The sequence below is a fragment of the Nelusetta ayraudi genome, unplaced genomic scaffold, assembly GCF_046127955.1.
Source record: "Nelusetta ayraudi isolate G7.1 ecotype Tasmania unplaced genomic scaffold, CSIRO-AGI_Nayr_v1 ptg000042l, whole genome shotgun sequence".
Lineage (NCBI taxonomy): Eukaryota > Metazoa > Chordata > Actinopteri > Tetraodontiformes > Monacanthidae > Nelusetta > Nelusetta ayraudi.
Genome location: NW_027466092.1, coordinates 4,986,433 through 5,012,856, shown reverse-complemented (window position 1 = coordinate 5,012,856; position 26,424 = coordinate 4,986,433). Strand labels below are relative to the sequence as shown.

Below are 26,424 nucleotides of genomic sequence, written 5' to 3'. Positions count from 1 at the left end.
AGCCCAAACAAGGTATTATTGACGGAGGCTGGAGAGAAAAGATGCCAATTGTTTTACATTACAAAAAAACTTTGATTATTAAACGTACCTTCAATGCAATGGTGCCAGTAGCTGCGACACTCACAGTATTTTTAGACAGTGCATTCCTCAACCAATCAACTCTGAAGTGGGGGTGGGGGTCGGGGAGACATGATACTGCGAAGTGACTGAGCCAACCTGCTCTGACAAAAGAGTGGGGTTAAAAGAAGAAGCGAAAGTTGTAAGTTTGCTGCAACAAAATTAGCAGGGTTGCTGATTCAGAGCTTGCGGGACCAAAAGCTTTTTTTTCTCTGTGGGACGGCATTGTTTTTGCTCTATACTCTGAACCAGCTCTGGCCTGCACTTGGAAACACCACCGTGCCCACTGGCTGTCTGGCCCACACGTGGTTAATGTTAAGCAGCAACAAATCACTGCGTCAGTGTGATCGACGGATCGCCGCATCCCCTTCCGAGTCTTTACCCCCTTTCTTCGAATGCCTTTCATAAGCTTTTCCCAAGACTTACATGGGATGAATCCAAAGGATTTCATAGGACTTGTCAGGTTCCATTTGCATCACCCTTAAACTGAAATGGCACAACCACGGACTCTGTTCACTATTTAGTATTCTGACAAAGCTATTCTCTGCTTAAAACATCTGGCCAACCCACTGTGCATCTTCACCATCTGTCTGCACATACTGATGATGTTAATATCATTTTTTTTTCTCAGTTTAAGAGTGCACATGTGACTCTTAGGGTGAATTCCAATTCCTCCCTTAACCCTCAATCTCAACCCTCAATCTCAAAAATGCGCGCTCCCGCGAAGTGCAAGTGCTGTCCCGATTCTAAGAACGTCAAGTTGAGGGACGAGTTTAAGGGCTGTATCGCCCTCAATATTGAGATTCTCCGGCACCACCCTTGGGAGTCAGGGCTACCCAGAAGGCATTGTGTTTTTTCGCCAGGACATCTTCGAAAAAATATGGCGATAAAAAAGCGAGCTACAAATGGAAGTATTTTCTTAGTTAATAAAGATATAAATATTACGAAACCATTTTATTGTCTTAGTTTAAGACTTTTTTTTATGGATTATTGACATCGTTGTGGCGTAACATTTTTTTTTTTTTTTACTTTACGATGTTTGTCAACCGGACCGGCGGTCCCGGCTTCACGTTACTTGTGTACATCGTTGTGTCGCGACGGAGGACTTCTTCCCTTTTCTTCTTCTCCTTCTTCGTCGTCGTCGTCGTCTTCTTGACAGACCGGACGTAGCTTTGGCGGAAGGCCGCCCCCCACAGTCTGAAGATGTAACTGCACTTAAGGGGTGTCCCATTTCTAAGCTCTTACACTTATTATTCAGGGCCAAGATTGAGGGCCAAAGATTGAGGGTTAAGGGCGAGGGTTGAGATTGAGGAGTTAAGGGAGGAATTGGAAATGGCCCTTAGTCTCAGTCTTCCTGTGCTCGAAATGAGCAGCGTCAACAGCTCAGGTGATTAATACGTGGCCCTGCACACAAGCGCTGGCTGCGACACATGCGATGAGAAAGAAATTGGTCCCTCTTCATTGATTTGCTCCCCGCTCGCAGATCAATGATCATGCACCGTAATGAAAATAAAGTGTACTGCCGCAACGCGGTGAGTAATGTGCTGAGATTATACAAGTGCGTAAGATCTATAGTGGATTTTCAACAGCTCTGTGGTTCCAGAATTCGCCCTGCCATTGTTTTCCAGCGTGTCTCCCGACTGCTGGCGAGTTTTGCAAATAGAAATGTTTCACTGTTTTCTTTGCTCTGTGTTTGCAATAAATGTGTGCTAATACATGTGCACGCTGTAGTGGAAATCACCCCCTTTGCGATGTCATGTAGGGCAGCCACACCTATACCTGTTAGTGAAGACACGCCCAGCCAGGTGTTTGCTCTGAAACGCACCAAACTTCCCCACAACCCCCTTTTCATACACTGGAAGGTACAACAGTGTGTCAGTCTATGCAGGAACCAAAAACTGGTTGTTTTCCCTTAAGGCTGGAAAGGAAACACTTATATGCTGGGGTTTTTTTTCTAGTATTTTTTGGGATAATCAACCATGTCAAGCTGCTCAATTACAGCCCTTAAGAAGAAGAAGAAGAAGAAAAAAACTCCTATAAGCAATCTCAGAATGGGCACAAAAACAATGAAATCCAGGGCAAAGCCTTTTACACACAATTTCAGCTAACTACTGAGTAACTCTGCTTTGCCACAGGTTTTTTCTTTAGTTTACTTTTTCCCCCCTAAACCGCATGCTTTATGCTGTAAGCCTTTCTCACCTCGTGTGTGTGTGTGTGTGTGTGTGTGTGTGTGTGTGTGTGTGTGTGTGTGTGTGTGTGTGTGTGTGTGTGTGTGTGTGTGTGTGTGTGTGTGTGTGTGGAGCAGAAAAGCCTGGGGAAACATCTTCCCCTAGTGGCCTCGGTGTGTGAGAGCACCCCTCCAGGGCCTGCGGTACCGCTAGGCAACCTGCATGAAAAAACAGAGATTTTTCTTCTTTTTTTTTTTATTTCATATAGAAAATGATGAACTTTTTTTTTGTTGTAATTACGTTATTTTTTCCCAACACCAAGTGTTCTTCCCCCCTGTTTTCGAGAGTCATGTGACTTCTCCCTCATTTTAAAGTTTGCAATCAAACGACAGATGCCTCCGCTCCTCCGCCTCTCATTGGCTGTCGGCTGGCAATAACTTTCCAGCTGTTTCACGCCCCCCACCCTCCCCCCCACCCTTCCTCCTCCTCCTCCTCCTCCTCCTACTCCTCTTGCCTCCTCCCCCTCCTCCTCCCTGGGATCCGGACGGACGTCCCGCTCCGCCAGTGATGCAGGAGCGCAGAACTCGGGTCGCACTGTGATTGGCGCGCAACCTGCGCTCGGGGGGCGGGGTTTGTAAGAAGTTCGGATCCCCCGCCCGCATCCTCGCGCGCACGCACACACACACACACGCACACACGCACACGCCGCTCACTCCCACCCACCCACCCACCGCCATCCAGCTGTGTGAACGCCGCTGATGGACGGAACCGAGCGCAGCGGCTTCAGTGTGCAGCGACAACGCGGTGCTGCCGCGTCGCTCTCGAGTTCCGTTGCAGCGGGAAGGAAGTAGTTGGAGGCTGAGCGCGCTGAGCTGCGGGATGTGCGGCATCATCTCCATGGATCTTTGAGAAGAAGCAGAAGGGGGAGAAGGAGAAGGAGGAGGAGACGGAGGAGGAAAACACTTCTATGGGATATGCACACACACTAAAAAAAAAAAAAAAGCTCCCAGTGGATGTGACCAAAAGTAGTGAAATCTGCATTTGAAGGAAGAAAAACCCGCAGGAGCGACTAGTTTGTCTATTCTTTCCTCATCGGAGAAGCAGTTTATCTATCAGCTCCGGACGGAGGAGGGGGAGAAGGAGGGAGCCGCTGAGAAGTTTTTTTTTTTTTTTTTTTGTGCGCAGTATTTTACCTGGGAAGCAATCGGACATAGTTGACAGTTGCTTTTTCCAACTCGGGATAAAGTCTTGCTGAGGCTCCCGGACGAGCTCGAACAGCGGAGAGCGCTGCCTTGGCGCACGGAGAGGGAGACCCGAGACCGGAGAGCGGAGACCCCCGCTGCTGCCGCAGCAGCAGCAGCAGCAGCAGCGCACCTGGAAACTACCAGAGCCGGGGACGCACCAAAAATACACAATCAGAGCTCCAGCTGCTCCCCTCTCCTCGCCTTGCGTCTCTCTTCTACATCTTTTGGGCTCATCACCCCCACCTCACCTCCTCTTTTCTTTGTTTTTTTTTTTTTTTTTTTGTAAAATTGATTTCTCACGCTGTTTCGGACTATATAGTCAAGGCATCAAAAATCCTCCATGCGATGACTGAGCGCGCTCTGGGCGCACATCGAGTCCATTTCAGGTAAGAAATCCAGTTGGAGAATATCCTCCTTGATGATGATTATGATCATTGCGATCTCCAGGTAATTAATTAATTGTATGGTAGCTATTTGAATGGATCTAGAGTTTGCAAAAGGGATGGTAACAGACTGTTGATTTTCCTTTCTCCCCCTTTCAAATTTTTTATTGATGAAAAGAAATGAAGTTGGGTTTGGAATGTTGGAGATTCGTTGATAACACTGTTTTATTAAGCAAACTAAGTTCAAGCTGCGTTGATTTGCAATGTAACAATATACATTTAGTTAAAATGGATGCATAAAGGTTATGCAATCCCTCCAGGTTCCCAAAAATAAACCACCACCACCACCACCACCGCAGCGTCCTGTTCCGGCACTGTTTAGATTCCCACCTTATACATTTAAAGTTTTGCCAGTTGAGTCCGTTTCCGTTCTGCGGAAGCAGTCAGGTGTTTTTATGTTGTGGTTTTCTCTGCTGCTGCTGCTGTTGCAGCCGCCCTCCGTAATTTGTCAGTGTCCAATCACCCCTCAATGGTCGCCCGCTTGTCTGTAGGAGGTGAATGATGGCAGAGGATGGGGGGGATCTCTCCGGGGTCTCCGAAGCCAGGGACTCGGAGGGTCGCTCGTCGCTGCCCAGGACTTTTATCCGGCTCAACGACTTGTCCGGGGTCGGGATAGGATGCGGGGAGCGCGAGGTCGTGGTGGAGCCGGCGTCCCCCGCGCCCGACGGGATCTCTACCGCCGGGGAGGAGGCGTCGGCCAGCGGCGAGGAGAGCCTGCCCTACCCCACCCTGGCCCCCGTGGTCTTCTTCTACCTGAAGCAAACCACTCGGCCCCGCAGCTGGTGCCTGAAAATGGTCTGCAACCCATATCCTTTCTCACCGTCCACTTTTATTTCCCTCCCCCTATAGTCTGCTCATGCGCACTGACATGTTTCCACCTGTGGAAGGTAAGAAGACCGAGCCGTTGTTTGTTTGTTTGTTGGTGTTTTTTTTGTTTCTTTTTATTTCCCCCCCACACTTCCAAAATGACACAGTGGCCACAAACAGAAAACACCAAGGCCTAAGCAGTCAGCGTGACCAATCACAGGCAGCTCCTCATGTGTTGAGCGCTTCAGAGAAGCGGGTGACTTGGATGGAAAGGATGTCGTTCTTAAAGCAGCTTCGATAGTGTTCAGAAAGACTATTGCAAATTTTGATATGAATCCCTGTTTACTGAGGTCCCACTGAATCTCAGGCTTGTCTTTCCCAGACTGTCATGTCGGGGTGAAATCACAAAACCCTGACCTGGAGTGCACGTTCTGGGTATTCTGGCCTCGTGAGAGTGGACCTGCTCCTTTGGTCAATGACTCTTTCTGAGTCAATGGAAAGACATCTAATTCAGGACATATATAAATATATGTATGTATATATCTATATCTATATCTATCTATATCTATATCTATATATCTATATATATATCTATATATATGTATATATCTATATATGTATATGTATGTATATATATGTATATGTATACGTATATATATGTATGTATACGTATATATGTATGTATGTATGTATACGTATATATATATGTATCTATATATATATGTATGTATATATATATATATAATGTATATATACGTACATATATATATATATATATCTATATATATATCAATATATATATCTATATATATATATATATATATATATATATATATATATATATATATATATATATATATATATATATATATATATATATATATATATATACATACATACATACATACATACATACATACGTATGTATGTACTTCTGGTCTAAATGTATGCGTTTGACACATCAGAGCCACACCACTTACCTTCCAGAATGTGTGCGCGTGTATGTGTTTGTGTGTGTGTATGTGCTTTCTCACGTGCGCGTTTCGCACGGCCAGCCCCCCCACCACCTCCACCTTCTCCTCTCTCACTTTGTCGCGCTCCAAATGCTCTGAGCCGCTGGTGGCGACCGATCAATTACCCACAAGGCACGGCGGCGTTGAAAACCTTCCGACACCACCGGACTGTATGTGCAGAGGAGGGAGCCGCTCGTTATAATTAGTTTATTGATACACACTGGGGGTGGCAGCTTATCGAGCAGCCGCCTTTTCTTGGGCGGGCGGCCGAGGGGCGGGGCCCCATTCAAGTCACGGCGTCTCATTGAGGCCGCGCTGCCACGCAAGGGTGTTATTGATTCATAAGTGCATTTAGACGTGCACTGATTCACCCTCCTGGGAGGAGGAGGAGGAGGAGGAGGAGGAGGGAAGGGAGACGCTGGAGACCAGGTCTTGGTGTGTGTGTGTGTGTGTGTGTGAGTGTGAGTGAGTGAGGATTTTGAAGAGGAATGCAAAGGGATACTCGGATGACTGAGGCAGTTCAGCTCAGGAGCTTTCAGCCGTCGTTTCTTCGTTCTAGCCGGGTGCTGGTTGTGTGCGTCGGTGTTGTTTGAATCGCTCACCGTGTCCCCCTTAAAATTGTCATGTGTCACTCTTTAAAATTGAGATTCTGGGAACCCACTCATCCTGTTTCTTTGTTTTGGTTTTGTCCTCTCTCCATCCCTCCATCCCGTCTTCGGTCTTCAGTCCCTCGGCCCATCACAGCTAATCTCCATGTCTGTAAATGTCAAATCTTAAAAGGTCTTACAAATAGACCGTTTTTTTTTTTTTCTTCAGCCACCGGGGGCACTGGAGTCCCCTGTGGCTCCTCGAGGACGGAACGCGATCCTTGATGCTATCATCCTATCAGTTACAGCCTCTCAGACATTTGCTTTATTGCCGCTAGCCGTCCACTGGGAGAAACCTACAGTATTAGCGGGCAAGATTTTCTTTTGATATCTGATGTGCACTTGACCCGCTGACAATTATGATATGCGTAAATCTTTCACATTTGAAGATAATACTTTGCCTTATGTTAGTTTTGGATGACGGATATGTGAGTTCGGGGGTCCAGAATAATACGAGTATCGTCATTGTCACTGCGTCTGTGACAGAAGTGTCCATGGGTTAAATACAGTGGGTCCACCAGTGTTCAAGTGTAGCTACTCAGCCAGAGTGAAGGCAAGCGGGAACTACAGTTAGCATCGACACTGCCGGTCTTCTTTGGTCTTATTTTGACATTCAAAATTCAATAGTTGTTGAGCAACAGTTAACAGGCTGCCATTGAGCTATCAAAGCCTTTGTCCCACTGGGAGAATGTTGTGTTACTGTACCCATACAAATTGGCGGGTTAATGTGGTCTTTTTTTTAACCTTTTGCGAAAATCAATCATGCAGCCTTGTCACTTAATCTTGGACTAAGTAAGAAGTTACTAAGAAATCTCAAACATGCCTCATGAAGTTATTCAAGCTTAGGGCAATTGCTGACAAATTGCCCTAAAAATAAATTGACAAGAAAGGGTACATGGCATGAAGAATTAGGATAACCTGAATTAAAACAAAGTGAAATATTGATTCATCCCACTGTTCTGTTCTTTGTCTATTACTTCGGTGTTAACAATGCAACCAGAGATCACAGTGTGTTGAAAATGGGATTCTTCGTAATGGAACCACTGCAAAGACAACATATTTGGCATTTGATCGTTTCAGTCCAATGATCAAATCTCTTTACTATGCAAATGGCAGGAGTGGTTTTCAGTCCATTATTGCAGGAGTGAAAATGCGTTCTGCTTGAATCATCGTGTCACTGATTTACCAAAAACCTCACTGTGCTGTGTACTACCTGGAGAAAATATATATATTGTTTTGCACTTAATTTTGCACTAATATTCTATTTGTCCTTTCGAGACCTGTCTTCCTTGATCCCGACCTCGCCTGTGCAGTTCGTCACAAGACCTGCTTTGAAATGATAACCGGGACTTGATCACATTAATGAAGGAAGCTGCGTGTCGATGGGCGAAGACGCTCTAATGCTGCTCTGCGTGTGTGCGAACGTGGCTCCCTGGCGCTGCGATGATAGTATTCAGACGTTGCCTCTCGCTTCTTGCCTACCCTTTAGTGTCTATCGCTAGCGTTTTAAGAAAAGGTCACTGCTTTGGTAATGCGCCGTAACAATCGATCTGTTGCCTCGTCAGCCCTGGTGTGAGCGGGCGTTTGTGTGTGTGTGTGTGTGTGTGCGCGTGCATACTCCTCCGCTACACTGCCAATGCATCTTTGGCTATATTTTTTCCTCTTCGCCCTGCTGGTCCGAGGTCCTTTATGTCTCTATACCTCTTGTCTGCTTCTGCTGGCCTCTGGTTGCAGAATTTTCCAGCTATAAATACATCCCACAACACCACCGCACTTATCCACACACACACACACACACACAAACACGCTGCCCCCCCCCCCCCCTCCACCCCATCTGACTCGGCAGACCAACAATGCAGGAGAACCCGACTGATCTCGGGGGCCACGGCGAGTTCTAAACAGGCATATCCTCGGTAAACCCTCGGTCTTAGGCGGCCTGCGGCCAACTGCAGCAGTCTGAAATAATTAGGACCCCCGGATACTCGCTGAGGTATTTAGGGTCTAATTGAAGACCCCCGGGGGTCTGCGCTATGAGTGATGTTTTGCCCAGGCTGTGTGAAGAAAAAAAAAAAAAAATCCCTCTGCTGGTTTTGCTAATGATTCCCGCAGAATCCAAGCAAAAAAAGGGGCGCTTGTGTCTGTGAGAAAGCCGGCATAGTTTGTTGTGTAAAGAAGTGCGTGCACGCGCGCACGCGCACGCACTTTCACAGGACTCCCGTAGGTGTCTCCTCTCCGGCGGCGAGCTGCGTGCCGTGCCAAGGCAGAGAGCCGGAGGAGGAGGGAGGGGGGGGAGGAGGAGGAGGAGGAGGGGGGGAGGTTTGGGAACGCGTCCAGCATGCTCTCTATTGCTCACATGGCGATTTAGGCAAGGGATTACTGCCCACCCCCCCCCCCCCCACCCCCCCCACCTCCAAACAGCGAGGGAGGACACCTGGCTGAAGTTCCTTCTCTGCGTCACGTTCAAATTGCCTCGCTGGAAAACACTGGCGCTCAGGGGGGAGTGGAGGGGCGTCGGAGAATTTGTTTTCCCTTCTTGCGTTTTCGCCGTCCTGCCCCTTCTTTTCTGCCTTCGGGGGGGCTCTTGCCTTTGTTGCTAGTCACTCCGAGGCGTCTGTCAAACAATGGAGGCACGAGCAAACACTTACTTAATCAGCAGAATATGCCCCCCCCCCCCACCCCCCGGTCGCCATCTCTCCCCGCGGCCTCCTTTCCTCTCCTCGGGCTTCTGCTTTCTCCGCCGTCGCTTCCCCCTGTTTATGTTTTTTGCCTTTGGAGTTAAAAGTCTCACCATGGCTGGGAAGCGAGGAAAGGTGTGTGTGTGTGTGTGTGTGTGTGTGTGTGTGTGTGTGTGTGTGTGTGTGTGTGTGTGTGTGTGTGTGTGTGTGTGTTTCTTTGAGCGCCATCTTTGACAGCCTGCAGAACCAGAGAAAGAAGGGGAATGGGTGGAGGGAAAAAGGGAAAAAGAACGAGGCAAGTCTGTTGGAGAGCCAAGTGGGACTTCAGAAAGCATTTTTGAGAGATGATGATAAAGTAGGTCTGTGCCCGCCATCGCCTGACCTTCCACATTTTCCCCCTCTCTCTCCCAGTGCGCCCAGACCCGCCGCCACTCCCCTCTCGCTAGGTTCCTCGGAGTCTTTTAGACACATTTCAACCACCGCTCGAAAAACCTGATCTTTACTGCAGTTTCTGTCTGAACTTTGCCGATTTGCAGCGCGTCGTCTGTTCGCCCGGTTTTGAAGATGCATGCGTTGCCAGTGAGCTTGGTGCTGCGCCTGTGCACGTGCGTGCATATTTCATATTCTCTTTGCAGACTGACTCTGTGTGCTCCCGCATCGCTGGAGGTCTGACATGGAGGCTGCATATGCACTGAGAGATTATGTATGATGAAGTATTCATCTACTTTCCTCTGCAAGGCTCTTTGTGTGTGTGTGTGTGTGCAGAGGGGGCGACATTTGCCGTGATTCATGTGTCTTGTCGAGCATGTGATGCGACTTGCATCACATGCTCATTTTGCAGGTGAAGTGCTGCTGCAGTGCGACATGTTATCCTGTGTGTGTGTGTGTGTGTGTGTGTAGGTCTGTGTGCAGCACACAGATTGATATTAATGTTGAATAGGTTAGTGAAACATAAGGCTCACTAAGACTTTGGCATGCAGACGTTATGTTTAATATTAACCATCAGCTAAATCCATGCATTGATTTTCCCAACAAGCTTTGCAAAGCAGTTTTCATTTTTATTCAGAACTCCGCTCTGAAGTTTGGCTCATTTAAAAACAAGTTTTTGACCCTCCTTGAGGTCGACATGCAGGATATATTGTGATGTGATGTATGTGTGATGGACCAGTTCTAAGCACAACAATGCTTTCCTTAAGGGTCCAACGCAGTGTTACAGACTTTGCTCTCTTTTAAGCCAACCTCTAAATGAAGCGAGTCCCAAGCAGAATCATAAGCTCCACCCATGGGTTCAGCAATTATTAAGATTCTCTCTAAGAGTCACTCTCAAGTATTAGTGGTCTACGCTGAATGTACCGACTCCTTTGAGTCTAATTTACAGTGAAGACACAAATGAAAACAGGCTGCCATTCATTGGCTGTGCATAGCGCACTGAGAAGTGTGTAAGCTTAAAGAATAAGCAGTCCGAGAAAAAAACACACATATGCGGCATAGTGTCTTTTCTTCAAGTCGCACCAATCATCAAATAGCCATGGTGGCGAGGACGTGGTCTTTGAAGCAGAGTCAGAAAAAAAAAAAAGGAAAAGCATCCTGGAAGCTCCAATTAGTGGTTCCAAGGTGGTGGCTAGTTGGTTGACTTGCAAGAAAAGATTTTGAAAGTAAAATGCACCAGTCCATCAATGGGTGATATTCTTCCAAAATAATGATCCGCTTTCAAGAAATATGCCGAAACCTGCAGTTAATGGAACATTTGCTATGCATTTATGAATTGAAATACCGGACCACCAGGCCACTAAGATAGGTAGATACTTAGACCAGATAGATGGATAGATAGATGGATAGATGGATAGATAGATAGATAGATAGATAGATAGATAGATGCTTTATTGATCTCCAGGAGAAATTCGCATTAACACACTAAGTGAAAGTGCAGCTACTGTGGAAAACATTGAACTCTGACAGCATAAGGTGCTCATGACCATGTGACGTCCGACTGTGACTGCGTTATCGTGCTGTAAAAGCTTGCAGCAACCAGGTCTTCATGTCACTTGTGATATATTGCTTGAAATCTTGTGGTTGCGGTGTGAAAAAAAGCAAATAGGTTTATTAAACACAAATCCATGTGTCAGTTGGCTTTTATTGTCTGCTTCATAAAGATCTACAGTAGTAACACCCAAAGGCAGTACGTTTCAGCGCAGTACACTCATGGTGTAGTGCACTGCACGACAACTCAAGCATCGCCTATTTTTCAGTTCATTGAATTGACTTTTTTTTTTTTTTTAAAGAAACAAACAAAAGCTTCATTTTTATAGTCTGCTATATTGTGGTATTGTGGTAAAAACAGGCAATAATCCATAATGTTGGATGGATATGGTCTTAATGGCTAATTAAGATGTAGCATGTAGCCAGAAGTACTTTAGCTCTCGAGCCTACACTCATTACACTCATTATGCTACACTCACCAACACCGAGTTCATCGAGCATGTAAAGTGCTTTCCATTTCGCTCTCAATTTTTGGAACATTTTGCATGCGCAAATAGTTATTGCATTCTTGTGTGACCGCACATTTTCACTCACAATATTGAGCGTTCAGCGCAGTAATATGTCATTTGGGAAACACCTCCTCTGTGCACCAGTGTCTTAGAACTCTCAAAACATCTGTTTGTGCCCCCCCGCACTCAGGCACCAAGGTTGTCTGAGAGAAGCGAAGGTTCTTTTTGCATAATGTGCTGAACGCAGTCCAAACTCTGATTCACAGGCAACAGCGATAGATCAGATTTCCCAGATTGACCCACTCTGGTGTTTGTGAAATTCTGTGACTCAGCCTCCGCCACAGCCACCGTTGCCATTATTGATGAATAACAGGAGTGACAATCAGGAAGAGGTTGCAGGGGGAGAGAGAGAAAGAGAGAGAGAGAGAGGGGCAGAACTCGGGAGCAGCGAGGTGTGAGGGTACGACGCAGTATGGGGTCTGTTCTTAATGAGGAGCTTTGTTTAAGCTGTTGAACTGCAAACAAACTGAGCAAAGTGAAGCGTTTGCTCCTGCTGCAATTTTCCTCTATTTTCGCCGCGCTGATTAATCTGCCGCTTCCATTTCAGCTTAAAGGTTCCTATGTTGTACCCATTTTCAGATCATTATTTTTCATCCCAGTTCCATTAGAGCACACTGGCACTAATAATCAACCCCCCACCCTCAATAAATCTCCAGAAAATATCCTACTCATCCCTCTGTTTACACCCTCCAGCAGAATTGGTCTGTGTTAGCACTAAAACTGATGCTTTGCTGGGCCTTCCGCAAGTTTTTTAAGAGGACAAAAACAAGCTCTCTAGTAGAAGAATGGCTGCCAGCCAATCTCAGCGCAGCTGAGTTATCATATCACACCAGACTGGGCCGGAAAACAAAAAGGAAGGAATGAAAAATGAAGCAGCAGGCAACAGGTAATCCCTGCCATCTCGTCGCTGTTGCTGTTGGCAATTATTTGAGACATATTTCCTCGCTTAAAGGAGACGGTTATCAGGGACGGAGATTCCCAGGAATAACACATGGCAAGCGCTAATTAAAAAGTAACCTAAACCGCACTGTCTAAAGAATGGAAGCCTTGGAGTGTGTTTTCGTGAAGTGTCTGCTTGCTGGCCGGAGAGGAGTCGAGACACTCAAAAGACAAACACTGAGGGCCGGCTGAATGCGAGTCCTCCGTGTGGCCTTGCAGTGAAACACCAGACAGACAGACAGACAGACAGACAGACAGACAGACAGGCAGCTGGTGATGGTTGTCCCTTGGTGAAACCATCGCCTGGTCTCAAATTACTGGCATAGCTGGGTTCTGCTGAGTGACGCAGTTACCTGTGAGTCGGGTTAGGCAGTTGACTGTGTGTGTATGTGTGTGCGTGTGTGTGTGTGTTGGCAGCTGAGGCCTGACTGTTCGTATCCGTTAAGGCAACCGCAATGATTCAGGGGCAAACCGCAAACTGCACCACAGACTGCCAAAACAGCAGCATGAAGGACTCTCACTGTCTCTGCCCGTGTCTGCCCCTCGGTGCGTGTGTGCTGCTGTGTTTCCACCTGAAAAAAAAAAAATCCACCATCTGAGGTGAATAGTTTGTCCTGAGTCACATCCAAGCCTCCATGTGAAGTTAATCGAAACACCCACAAATCCCCACAAAACTGTCTTTTATGTCCTCTAAAAAAAAAAAAAAAAAAAAAAAGCCCTGATGCACAAATAGAAAATAACATTTGATGGTGTACGTTTCTTCTTACTTTCTCTTGTGAAATAGTCGCAATCCTCTTTCAGTCTCGCAACTTTGGAGTCCAAATTTAACAATTCACGCGACACCTGTAAAAACTGCAGGGTTAGTTCCCCGGTGTCGAAAGAAGAGGTCGCGGGGGGAAAAAAGGACGTGATAACTGGAAGTAGTGAAATGAAGAAGGACCGAGGGGAGGTGCTGGCTTTAAATACTTGTCTGTGGCCCTGTAAAAAACACTTTGCTGTGTGTGTGTGTGTGTGTGTGTGTGTGTGTGTGTGTGTGTGTGTGTGTGTGTGTGTGTGTGTGTGTGTGTGTGGTTCCCCTCCTCATAATCCTGGTGCCCGCCTCCTGCCACATTATCTTGCTTCTCTTGTTAGTCAGTGGTTTTTCAAAGCAGTCACACACTGGTGTTTGTCTCCAGACAGCAAATTGGTTGCTGACTTTCAATCAATTATGCGTACTGGGAGAACAATTAGTGCAGCTAAAACCCGACAGTTAATTAGTATGGTTTCAGAAAATAGCTCGAGACAATTAAGATGTATGCAAAAACAAAGTGATTTTGTCATTATCGTGAGCGGTGAATGATCACGCTTCTCAGCTCCGGCTTGACGTATTGTTTATTTTTGAAATTCTGATGAAGATTAAAGAGTTAGTTTGACCATCTGCATGGTTATGTGTTTTGCAGTATATTTTGCAGGATCATGTGCCCTTGGGGAACGAGGTGGCCAACTGGATTATTTGGTGGTTTCACCCACCAATTGGATTATTAGCTGTTTCGCTGAATGAGTCTCCACAAAGTGTATTGTCTCGGTTGCTTTTTGAACAGTTTTGTGGCATCGTGGGTTGACTTATTCGGTATTTCAAACGTTTACAGGTGTTATGGTTGTTTTCCCATGTGTTTACTGTGAGGTCATTGAGTGTTTAGTTGGTGGCGGTTCCCGTTTGGTTGGACAGTGCAATGGTTTCTTATGGGAAAGACAAAGGTTTCAGCCAATGCTAGTCAGGAGATTTCACTTTCCTTCTTTCACATTAAAGGTAAAACCAAACCAAAAACAAATGACTTCATTTACAAATCTTTACTTTTGGTCCTGGACATTGGTGGGGCAGTCTTGCACGATTAATCTTCCAAGACACTAGCAAATTTAACCCTTTGTTCACAACCCAACCAATCAACGCAACCCAACTGGGGCTTTGTTGAGAACTCCAGAATGGGAGTGCTTTTGATAAAGAGGTATTGGGAAGTAAAATTTGCTTATACATTTTTACCTGTTAAGGATAGGCTTTATTTAGGAACTGCAACTTGCGGTTCTAGCCCGGACTGGATGTTGCTTAGCTAGACTCCGTCACTAACATGCTGTGACCCAGATGTGAAATTGAGTCTTAAAGACAACAACAGGCATTCCATCGGATGCACCATTCAACAGTACCAAAGACATGTGGAAACAATATACCTTCAATTTGTACATACATACTGTGTTGACGTATGAGGAGACAACCCAATATATTAATTTTCTCGAGCTAGTTTTGTTCTTCAACACCCCCCCCCCCCCCCCCCCCACTACCTCTTCACTGGGCTATTCCGTGAGATGACTGTAAGTTTATGTAGGACTCCATCCAGGATTTTCCTACCAGCTTTTTCTCATTAGGGTATTGTAGACTTGATCCTGGCTGCACAGAGTGGCAACAGAGGGGGGTTGAGGCACAGGCGGAGGAGGAGGAGAAGGAGAACGAGGCTTTTCAAGCTCTGTATGCTCAGAAGAATACTACAAAAACACCAAATCACATTAAGCACACAAATCAAGTTATCGTTGAAGGTCCTATACGTCTGTAACGCACATTTGTTTCTGATGCTTTTTTTCCTCCTCAATGTATAGTCCAATTCAATACTCACTCCCTTTTTTACTGACGGCAGACAGCATTTTTGGAAAATTCTAATCGCATCCAAGGTAATCTGCCACACGTGTAAGAACGAAAATAAAAGACTCCTGTCAAGGAGGCTTCAAGGGATATTTTGGCCAAAAAAAAAAGTTCATGTCATACTTCTGAGTGAAATCTTGATTGACTGAATGGGAGAGAAAATAATTTGTGGCCCCTGGTCCCATTAAAGCCATCAGATTCACAAAAATCCACTGTAACAAAACCTGGATTCTGGTTTCTGGATTTATTAATACTGAAAACAATGAGACCAGGACAGCTTTGCAAGAGTGGAATCTGTCTCCAATCAGGGGATTTAGCATGTTTTTTTGTTTGTAACACCACACTAGTAACAGGCCTCATTGTATTTTTCCGTTGCTGCCTCTGGGTTTGAGTACATGCCTGCCGTAGGTGCCCATTGTGTTGGACAGAATTGTTTGCGTCTTTGAAACTCCAGAAAGGTTGTGTGTGCGCGTAAGAAACCATCACCGCTGCCTCCAAACACATAGTGGTTAGTATAACATGAATGAAATTCCAGAGTTGGTGCAGCTTTCCTAATAAGCCTACCACTCACCACAGTTTTTCCATCCTTTTCCATGTTTTCTCTATTTCCAGGCTTTGCGCCCATCACACAAGTGCACCTTTTTGCTACACGCCTACACAAACAATGGGACTCCTCCCCACACTGTATTTGTTTTCCCGGCTTGCGCTTGTCTTACACATTCCTGCTTCACCTTCTGTTGTGGGCTGTTGTGATAACTAAGTCTCCCCCTCACCAGCTGTTTTACGTCTTGCACAGATTGATAAGCAAGTGTGGAGCACATCAAGGGATTTCTGACAGAAGTGCTCCCTTCTGGGACCGTGCGACTAAGTAAGGGGCTCAGGTGGTGTTGACACTCACCAGATCTGACCACTAGCCTTATCTGAGGAGCAACATGGACAATCAAAGATGCAAAAAAAAGAAAAAAGAAAAATAGAAGGCAACATTGGGCTGTGAAATCAGATTGCTGCCAGATGACCAGCACCGTCAAAAAACCTGAGGCAGACGGGCAGAGACAGAAATACATCTTTCTTATTATCTTCTCCACTTTTATGTTCCTCCCTCCAATTCTCTCCACCTCCCAAACCCCGTCTCGGTATCCCTGTCTCGATCGCTCTCTGTCAAGTCATCAGGACACTAATCAGGATTTTCCTGCGGCAGGACCAGGGAGTCTGGGTGAAGAAGTGAGGGGGGAGAAAGGGAGATGTCTTATTATAGATAACAAACGAGGGATATAAATACCTCTGGGGGTGGGACCCTTATATAAGGAGTCATGATACGTCCACTGGCCTTTTCCAGCCCGTTTGTGTGCCATCCATATCCCCGGCTGGTCAGTTGCTTTAATAAATCTCACCCATTAATGTAAATGCAATATATTACATGGCGTAATCATGCAGCAGCTAATTTCATGATTCATACCCACTTCATTAGAGCCTCTGGTTTCACAATGGGCTCAAGGCCCCGTGCGCCGTTCAGCATAAAGTGCAGCGAGCCAGGTTTGTTCATATTCATGCAGATACACGAAAAGGCTGATTGGAAATAAATGAACTTGCACAAGCCATGTCTGCCCAGTGTGCTGACCACCCCGGGATGTATGTGGATTTGTGAGCGTACGCAATTACACAAGTAATGCACGAGTGTAAGGGCTCGATCTGTTTGTGCTTCCGGCGATTGTGGATAATTGTTGTGCATTTCCTAGGCTGAGGTAATTAATTGTACAGAATGTTCTGGAAGGGAATCAGTGTCACTGTTTTCAAAAGTAACCACATATCAAGCCAACGCATTTGTCAGACTTTGGAGTCGTACTATGGTGGAAATGCCTGCACGTGCTTGCAATAATTTCCAACTGCCTCTTTTGCTCTGTAGTCTCATTTCCCCAGACTGGCAAGAGGCCTCGACGTAAAAACCAAGCCAATACGATTGTATGGCTGTATTCATACAATATTGTTCAAGGGACCCCATTCTGTCTTGCCAGTATTTAACAATGTTGCACATATATGAAACGTGAACAGTGGACGCAGGAAAAAAAGCAGATAGTTTTGGATGTTGTCAGACTGAATGCATGCCATCTTCATCTCTTGTAATAAATCATATATATGAGATATCTACCAGTGTGCCTGTTGTCAAGGCAAGTGGAATGGTTAATCCCAGGTTAAAAAAAGGGTTTGCCTCCTTCCACTCTGTCTTAAAATACACATTGTTAAATTCTCTGATGCTCTTCTTAAGCATTACAGGATGCACAATTAACATGTTTTCACTGCTTCACTTGATGCAGCTTTAATTATAGTTTCCAAGATATCGATCAGCCAGCACTGTGTACTGCAGCCTGTGTTTGGTTTTATGTGTATAGTGTTAGATAGCTTATTTTTTTATTTTTGCAAATATGTAAGCAATATGCAAGCAAGATAACTACATATAGGACAATTTAATCAGGTGTCATCCCTTTGCTGTGTATCCAATTAAGGTATGTTGAGGTATTTCACTTTCCTCAAACAGCCTCATGCATGAACTCATGTAAAAGGTGTGTAAAAGTACACATTTCTTAACAGCATTACGTAAAATCTAGTATTTCCCAAATCTGCATATGAGTTTAGAGGCATTCATTTGTCTTTTTGTGGAACTAGGTTCTGGAATACATGGGTCGATATCTACTGAAGTCCCACTGGGGAAGAGTGTGCAGTGCTGCAGGGAGAAATACTGGGGTTCCTCTGTCACACCTAATTAAAGATTTGAATGACCACATGTTTCATGTCTTAGATCTTTGCCATATTGTCCTGCGGTACTGGTTTGTGTTCAGTTAATGCGGGACACAGACAGTGTATATGCATAGTTACTTTGTCATGCTGTAATTACTCTGTCTCACTTCACAGCCATTTCGCTGTTATCCCCTTTGCTGTGGCAGTGACACTGACATGACAATAGACCAACACACACACACACACACACACACAGTTGGGCTCTCTCCCTTCAGTGCTTGGCCCAAATCACTGTGACATTTACAGTTTCGCAGCCATTAGAGCTTAATGTCTCAAGGGTGACTGTGTGGTGGAGGCTGCGTCGGATTCGGATCGTGGCATTTTGCAAGAGTGCAGAGCATCATCATCTTTGTCACGGCTACACCTGCGCCGGGATCAGCCTAGATGGGGGTGGGGTAACATCCTCAGGAGCCCCAGGCTTACCGGATTTAACGCGGTTACAAGGTGAAACAGGTGTAATCTGTTGGACTAATGTCACAGATCTGTGCCTTGGCACCTGATGAAAGCCTCGTCCCTGTGAAGGGACCCAACAATCTGTTTGTGCAGTGATGGAAAGTTTGATGGAAGAACTGCAGGTGGTGGTTACGCACATGGATTTGTTGGCTGCTTTCAGCTTCTTTTAATGCCAGGTGTGAAACAAAAATTTACTGTATTTATTTATCCAGACCAATGAAGGATCGTTTAAAAGTAAATAAAATGTTGGTTGAATGACTCTACAGTTCATTTACCCTCCTGCACCACTCAGACTTGAATTGAAACCAAACAGCTTTAAGAGTTACACATTGTCGGACTAAACCAGTGCTTTTAACAGCTGAGATATTATGGACTAGGGGATGAGGACGAGTATTTGCATTGTTCTCAACCACGTTGCCTCATCACAAACACACTTGAAGTCTCCTGGTTGATCTTGGATGCATGGTAGTTTCGTCAATTCCAAGACACATCCAGCCAGTGATTGACATGAAAGTCAACGTCTGGCTTGTGTTGCTGAATTTGGACCTGCTTCACCGACTCAACTCATTCCAACCAGAACGGAACAGAGTGGTGTGAAATGGAACAACATGCCTTAGAAATATAGCATTGTATATTATTATTTTTATTTTACTTTATTGACTTTAAATCTGGACAAAATGAAGCAAATTGTTGTGAAAGATGAGCTGTGAAAGCAGCCTCAGTTACCGGGGGAGTCAGAAATCTAAGCAGAAAAGCAGCTTGGGAAATTAAAACAACCCCCATATATAAATGTGCTTTGGTCCCCTGTGCCTTTATATTGAGACTTGAAGTCAAATTATGTGCATGGGTTAGTGGAGGTTTGTTAGGATAACAGGGACCTGCTGTTGCTGGATGTATCTTCATTAAAAGCAACTCGATGCTTCTCAACAAATGTACTAGTCCACCACATAATATAAGGGTCATGCCACAGCATAAACAGTTATTGGTTAATTCATCAATGTGTGGAAGGTCTTTAACTGAAATTATTATTCATCTATTTTTATTGCTGTCCATCAGTTTTCCAACGCACTTATTTATAGCACATTTAAAATAGTGAACCACATTACAACACGTTCTTGATTGAGTGTCAAATCACTTTTGTTTACTTGCATTCTTGAACACAAAAAAGTCGTTTACTTGGTTGAATGTTACGCTTGACTAATGTTGTGTCAAAAGTCAATTTAATTGCACAAACGCATAGGACAGACACATATATGCTTCATGACTTTTTGTTGAGTTTGTATGCAATCTGAGTTAAATCGGTTAAATTGAAACTAAATGCCTTTGCTTTGTGTCTAGAATTAGCATTTGTTCTTTGTTTATCATTAAGGTTTTCAATCTGTTCCATCATTTTCCAAGGAAAAATCAAGGAAATGAGAATCGAATGGTCCTTTGCCTCCTCCAGATGAGATGAACTCGGAGTTTTTTTTCTTTCTTTTTTTTTATGGCTACTCAGAGAAACCCAGTGGGCCGGCTCAAATGTAGCAAGAAAAAACTGAAATAATTAACATTTTAATAAGTTTAAAAGAAAAGAAAAAAAAAACTGTTGAGACTGTATATATGAACATAGAGCTAAAATTGTACCTGCACAATACAACCAAGAACATGGTAAGTCTCGATACATGTCACAAACAATCAAAGTACTCTGACCTGGGACAGAAAGGAAGTGATGAATACAAATCCATACAGTATGTCTGGCACCTCTCAGACACGCTCTCATTGTGAGGGCATTCCATGCACTATGGTGGCAAAGCTTAACTGCATCCCACACAAATGACACCCGAAGGCAAACAGCTCCATCACACATATTGCTTTCTGAGGCTCCCAAATATTCATAAATGTGACAATTTCATATGTGGGAGAAAAATGCTGACACCCCACCTGAGGGTGAAGACTCTCTCACACTGAAGGGGAGGGAGAGGGTGAGATCAATTATGTTCCTCCTCCATATTATCCTCCCTGTTCTCAATTTCCACTGTTCCCCATGCCCACCCCAACCCTCTCCAAGTTTGGTGTGTGTGTGTGTTTGTGTGTGTGTGTGTGTGTGTTTATAACAAGTTTGCAAACTGCTGCATGCACTTAAATAAGATCTGTTCTTTATTAGCCTTCCTATAGTCCAACCCAGCATAGCTTGGCTTGATATACATACAAGCACATGGGGAGGTCTCGCTGCCCTGTATTGTGTGTGAGTGCGCGCGCGCTTATGCACGCGCCCTTGTGTGTGGATGTGTAATCATCCTTGGCTAACTGCATACAGACTGCAGATGTAGTTTAAGAGGGAAACCCTGTCTGGTGTGTGTGTGTGTGTGTGTGTGTGTGTGTGTGTGTGTGTGTGTGTGTGTGTGTGTGTGTGTGTGTGTGTGTGTGTGTGTGTGTGTGTGTGTGTGTGTGTGTGTGTGTGTGTGTCCTTTCGTGATGTGGAATAAGAACTGTGTGTTTGTTTATGCGGTACGTAATCCAGCGTTCGTGTTTACCTGTTCCAAAGCTTTGCCAATCTTTTCTCCTCTTCGCGTGTGTGGGTATGTGTGTGTCGTGTGGCTGCGTTTCATATCGCACGATGTCAGAAGTGGCTTTGCGGGCAGATTCGGTCTATCAGAGAGCTTGTACCGCACTTTCTGATTCACACAGGCGGAGCCACACACGTGTCCACAGCAGCAGCGCAGGGGTGGGAGCCTTGGCGCTGGTGGTTGGCTGAGCTCCTCATTAATGCGCTCTGTTCAGGATTTCCTACAAGATGCGGCTACAAAACCAACTCCAGACTCTCCTCTCTTTGCTGCGTCTCTCTTCACTTCTTCCCTCTCTTTCTGTCTTTCGCAGAGAGACAAGGGAAGGAGAAGAAGAGTGACGGAGATGTCTGCTTCCAATTTAAAAGTGCTCCCTGGCTTTCCTCCTCTGGGTCCTAACTCCCCACTGTGTCGAGGAGAAACGCCTTCTTAAGAAAAACACAAATTAAATTCGGAAATAAAAGCCGTGTCCCTGTGGCGTACAGCAAGGCGGGTTGTTTGTCTCAGTTCCTTCTAATTTTGGCGGTCTGTCGTGTCTTCCTCTGAAATGTAAGTAATGCTTGCATGTCCAATGCGTTGTCTTTGGCGTTGAGGATCCGTGGCTCAGCTCACTACCTTGCGACTGGCTAGCTGCCCACTGCTAACCTGGCGAGAGCTAGCGAGAAAGATGGCTACTAGCTCTCATGCAATGACGCCTCGCCCACATTTAAAAGTCTTTAGAGGCGTTACTGTGATAACCATGTCAGCTTCCTACTTAGAAAGCCCCCACAGATCGGACATGGAACATTTCAGTGCTGTAGCACAGAGAAAAGCCAGCCCATGTTTAAAAATTTGAAAGAATTGTCAGAAAAGTTGCTAATTTTTCCATAGTTTATGTGTAAGCTTGCATGCCAGTAATGGCAAAAGGACATGCTAGAGCTGATAGTCAGTTTCTCATAATCTTACCCCTTTACAGATTTTAATCAGATTTCACAATGTGCAAACCAGTCCTTTCAGGAAGAATTGATTAAACCCTTTTGCTGCAGCAAATGGTATGAAGGCTCCCTTGGTGTGACAAGCGGCATTCTATGTCGCACCAGGGGGCGCTGTGCAGAATCCCCACAAGACTGTGGGCAAAGTGAAACGTCGAATTCCCGATGACTTTTAGACTGAGAGCAGGCAGGTGGAGTCACGGGTGGTGGTAGCAAAGCTTTGGAGGCTGCAAAGTAGTGAGCACAGTTGGGTTCTAGACCAGTGGATGGTGGAGTTTAAGTAGACCTAGCCTATTGTGTGGTAGTGGTTCTGATTGATCAGTGGCAGAACTCCCATCTCCCACGCTTTGGGTCTACTGCATCAGTAATGGAATTGCCAATATAAAATATTCAAAACAGCCTGCGTGCTCTCTTCGATGCTCACTTGCTAAAAGTGGTAAATGCAATTTAGAGATGGGAACACATCTCCAGAATAGGGATACCAAAATATACCTTGTTCTAGTCCGTTGAAAAATGTAAGTAAATGGCTTTAAAGGTCCAGTATGTACAATTTGGCTTGATTATACGTATGCGTATATATATTCCTGTTTTTTCTTTTGAATTTTTAAAACATTTGCTATCTACGAAAACCAGTCTCGGGACTGATGCTGGTATGCTGAGACTTTTTGTACCATGCATGGACTCAAGAAACGTTTCAATTTTGGTGCACTTGGCCTCCTATTAGGAAAACATGGCACAGGAGGTGCTGTGCCGTCCATTGTAAAACCTTATTCAACACCCACCATCTGCCCTCCTCCCTCTCTAAAACTACTGTGTGCTACAGCTTCGGAATAAATGTTCCCACTGAGCAGCACCCTGGCAGCAAGAACATGCTACAATTATGTAACAGTTATTTTGAGGACGGAGGGTTAAAATAGTGTAGAAAATGTCTGACTTGACATGTTCACTTTTTGCATCTCACCAACCAGCAGTGTCGTGCTTTGTATGAATTAAAAACACCAAATACTTGTCTCCCTTATCGTCTAGGATCAGCTTTGTAGGACCTTAAAACACATCCCCTTGTAATTTTTATTTTTTGACAAACCTGCTCACCCACAATGTTGTTGCATTGACTTACACAGACAATTAATATACATATGAAAGTGTGTTTTTTTTTTTATAAGGAATGCAAGTCAATATTTGTTGGCAGCACGTTTGACTCGGTTGATTGTTTCCCACGTTTCCAATCATGAATATTTTAATATGGTAAATTTACACAAACATGCCACTCAAAAAAAAATTGCCTCATAGAAGCTGAATATGTGATGCAAAACTGTTACATGAACATGAGATCATCTGGCATTTATTAAATAAACACGCTGACTCTAGATTTCTGATATAGTCCACTGGAAGGCTGGGTAGGTTTTGACTATAAATAAAACAGCTGGTGCTTGGCAATGGAATATATTCATATACGCTAGTTGACTGACACGGTCTAATACTTTTTTAAAATGTGATTTCCTGTAAACGAAACCTTCAATCTATTTTCTCTCTGCCAGTGGGTGTTGCATGGCAAGTCATTCAACTTCCAAGGGAGAGGATTCCCTTGCTCATCCATCTTGCTAACCTCCCATAGACGTTTATTCAGTCAAAGGGTGGTTTGGACAGGCGAGTCAGTATTATGTGAATTGTAAACAGTGACTGATGCTAAAGATAATAGTGTGGAAGCCGCTGTAGGATCTTTTTTTTTTATCAGAACTACACAATATTTTCAAGGCAGAAAATAACAGTCGCAAATCTGATTGGTGCGGCAGAGAGCAAATTCACCCAGTCAAAGTTGTACCGTTTTCCTAGAGCTTTTCACTGGCGCTAGACAGATAGATATGGGAGATAAAACTTAAGAAACGCTACAATTGGGATGCCAGGTTATTGATGGGTATCCCATCAATAACCATCTATTATCCTGCTCTTCGCTCAGGGTTTTTCTTGTTTCTCTTGGAGTCAGTTTGCTTTGATAGAAAATCCTCAAGGAGATTGAGAAACACTGAGAAAGTCAACTATGCAGGAAACAATATCATCTGCTTGCCAGATTATTTGTTTTCACAATTATTTAAAAATAATAATAAAAATCTTTTTGGCAGTTTTTGCCAGAAAACAAAACACAAAGCCAATTCACCTGTGAAGAAAGGCAAAAATGAGCCGTGCTGTGGAGTCATACGCTAGTGTAAACGGAAACAGGGTATCGCTGTTATTTATCAAAGACCTGAAAGTCACGTGTCGGTCATCTAAAAACTATCTGAGATCACTCCTGCGGCCTCACGCTGCAGCTTAGCTGGGATCATGTTCACAGCTTGTCTGCATTAACAGAGCTAATGATGCTGGCCATCAAGGCACAGGTCAGCATGGACAGTACATGAGGCTCTGCATTATTGAGGACCCAAACCCCTCTAATACGGGCCTAATTGGAAATCTTACATCTAATCCTGACAGTAAAGGGAGCCTGTTTTCCTTGCAAGTATCATCTTTGACACATGACACATGATCCAGGTCGATTCCTTGGCTGAACTGAACGTGATACTTTGACCCGAGCACAATGGCCAGCTGACCCATTCACATTCAACACCACTGCCGCGCGGAACAGCTGAGGGGCGTCGGAGGGAGCTGTGATGTCACAGTTCAAAGGTTGGGTGGTCTAGTTGAACAGTGCATCCATAGACACGGTGCCGCTTAATTTCAGCTTTGTGATACAGCAACATTTTTGAAAGCTAACCTGCTTACAGTACCGATGCAGCAAATTGAACGCTCACTTTTTGATGAGGCAAAACATATGCTATCGCATTACGTGTTTTGATGTAGGATGGTAGTTTTGTGCAATTGGACGGAGCAGGCAGACCCTTTTGAAACCCTCTGGTAGGATTAACTAGTCAAATAAATTATGGGGATGAGGAAGATTTTTTTTCTTTGTTTTGTTTTTGTTTCTTTTTTCTTTTTTCGGGCATGTTTTACGTCTTTAAGTTGCTTGCGATGAGAACTGGCTGTGCTCTGATTCCTCTGGCTGTTGATTGTTCTCGAAGGAAATCCAGCAATAAAATTAGTTTCTTCAATCGCCATGCACCTCAATTAAATCCAAATTACCCAATTTAATAGGTGTATAAGAATGGCTATGGTAATCATATGCAATCATTTCTTCCCCACCTCTATTATCTCCCCACGTACAGCATCAACTGTTTCAAATCAGCGGCACAGTTTTCCCCTCACGGCTTTTCTAATAGGCGAAAAAAATAAATCAACCATATGCTGGCCCTTAATTGCATCGTACGGAAGAAGCCTATCATGGTTGCGTAGAGGAATCGTCCACAGTCCGATCTTCAGCCGCAGGGAAATGTGGACAGGAGAGACAGAATGTTTGCTGCTTCCTTACGTGATTTGTACCTTCACCCAGCTTGGCCACCTTTTTCAAGCCTCAGTTATCTGGGTTACCCATGAATCACAAAACCTGGACATTTTTATCAAGAATAGGTAATATTTATTATTTTCCTGGACTGACTGTTCCGGGCTGTTAGACTGCGATAAAGCAAGAGGATTGTAAAGTGTCATTCAGCTCCAAGCCCGCTTACGCGAGTGCGTTTGGAACACACTGTGCTGATGTTGCGCATCCGTTTGGGACCAGCGGCGCGCCATGGCCGACAAGGGCGGCCACACTTTTCTTTGGCCTCAATGAGCCGTCAGACTGATGAGTGAGACTGTCTGGGTACTACAAGTACTCTGATAAATCAGGCCCCCGTTCTGAATTATTCAATGCTTCTATACCCCCCAAGGAAATGGAAAGGGAGAAAGGGGAAAAGACATGACCACTGGGAAAAAAAAACAAAGTGAAGCAAAGATGAAAGTGGATGACAAGAGTAGAGAGTGAAGAGTTGAGAGACTGCCGGGGAAGAAGGCTGCCCCAAGGTAGAGGAGGGTTTGGGGTGGAGATATGGAGGCAAGTTCAGATCGGGTGACAGGACTTTATGGTTGGAGGTGCTTTTATGATGCTTGATCGCTCTCATCTTTACTTCATTTTATATATTTATATATATTTTTTAGCCATGCTAGCTCAACGCTCAAGGCAAGGTTACTTGCTCCGTCAGTTTCTTGGTCGACTCCTTACCTCCTAGAATCTTGGATGGACTTCCGTGAAACTTCAGAGCAGATGTAAACAAACTCTTGAGGATCACAGTGAGGGTTTGGCAATTTTTTTGCACTAAAGGCAAAGTAAAAAAAAACAACCCCAAAACGACCCAAACAATCCTAATAACTAGGGATGCACCGATGTCTCGTACTCCAACGAGTAGTTGATACTGGAAGATACTGATACCGAGTACTCAATAGGGTCATTACACATTATAGAATTACTTAGATTTTTTTCCTTT

At 44.7% G+C, this 26,424-nt stretch overlaps 1 protein-coding gene across 10 annotated transcripts in view; it reads left to right on the top strand.

The window, feature by feature from the left end:
* Positions 1-3,082: 3,082 nt before the first annotated feature.
* Positions 3,083-26,424, top strand: part of cacna1g (calcium channel, voltage-dependent, T type, alpha 1G subunit) — a 225,065-nt gene continuing 201,723 nt past the window's right edge. For all 10 annotated transcript variants that reach the window (XM_076033848.1, XM_076033845.1, XM_076033849.1 and 7 more), the window contains exons 1-2: positions 3,083-3,915; positions 4,464-4,778. In XM_076033848.1, coding sequence (XP_075889963.1) covers positions 4,471-4,778 — 308 coding nt within the window. In that variant the 5' untranslated portion in view covers positions 3,083-3,915; positions 4,464-4,470. The remainder of the gene's footprint in view (positions 3,916-4,463; positions 4,779-26,424) is intronic.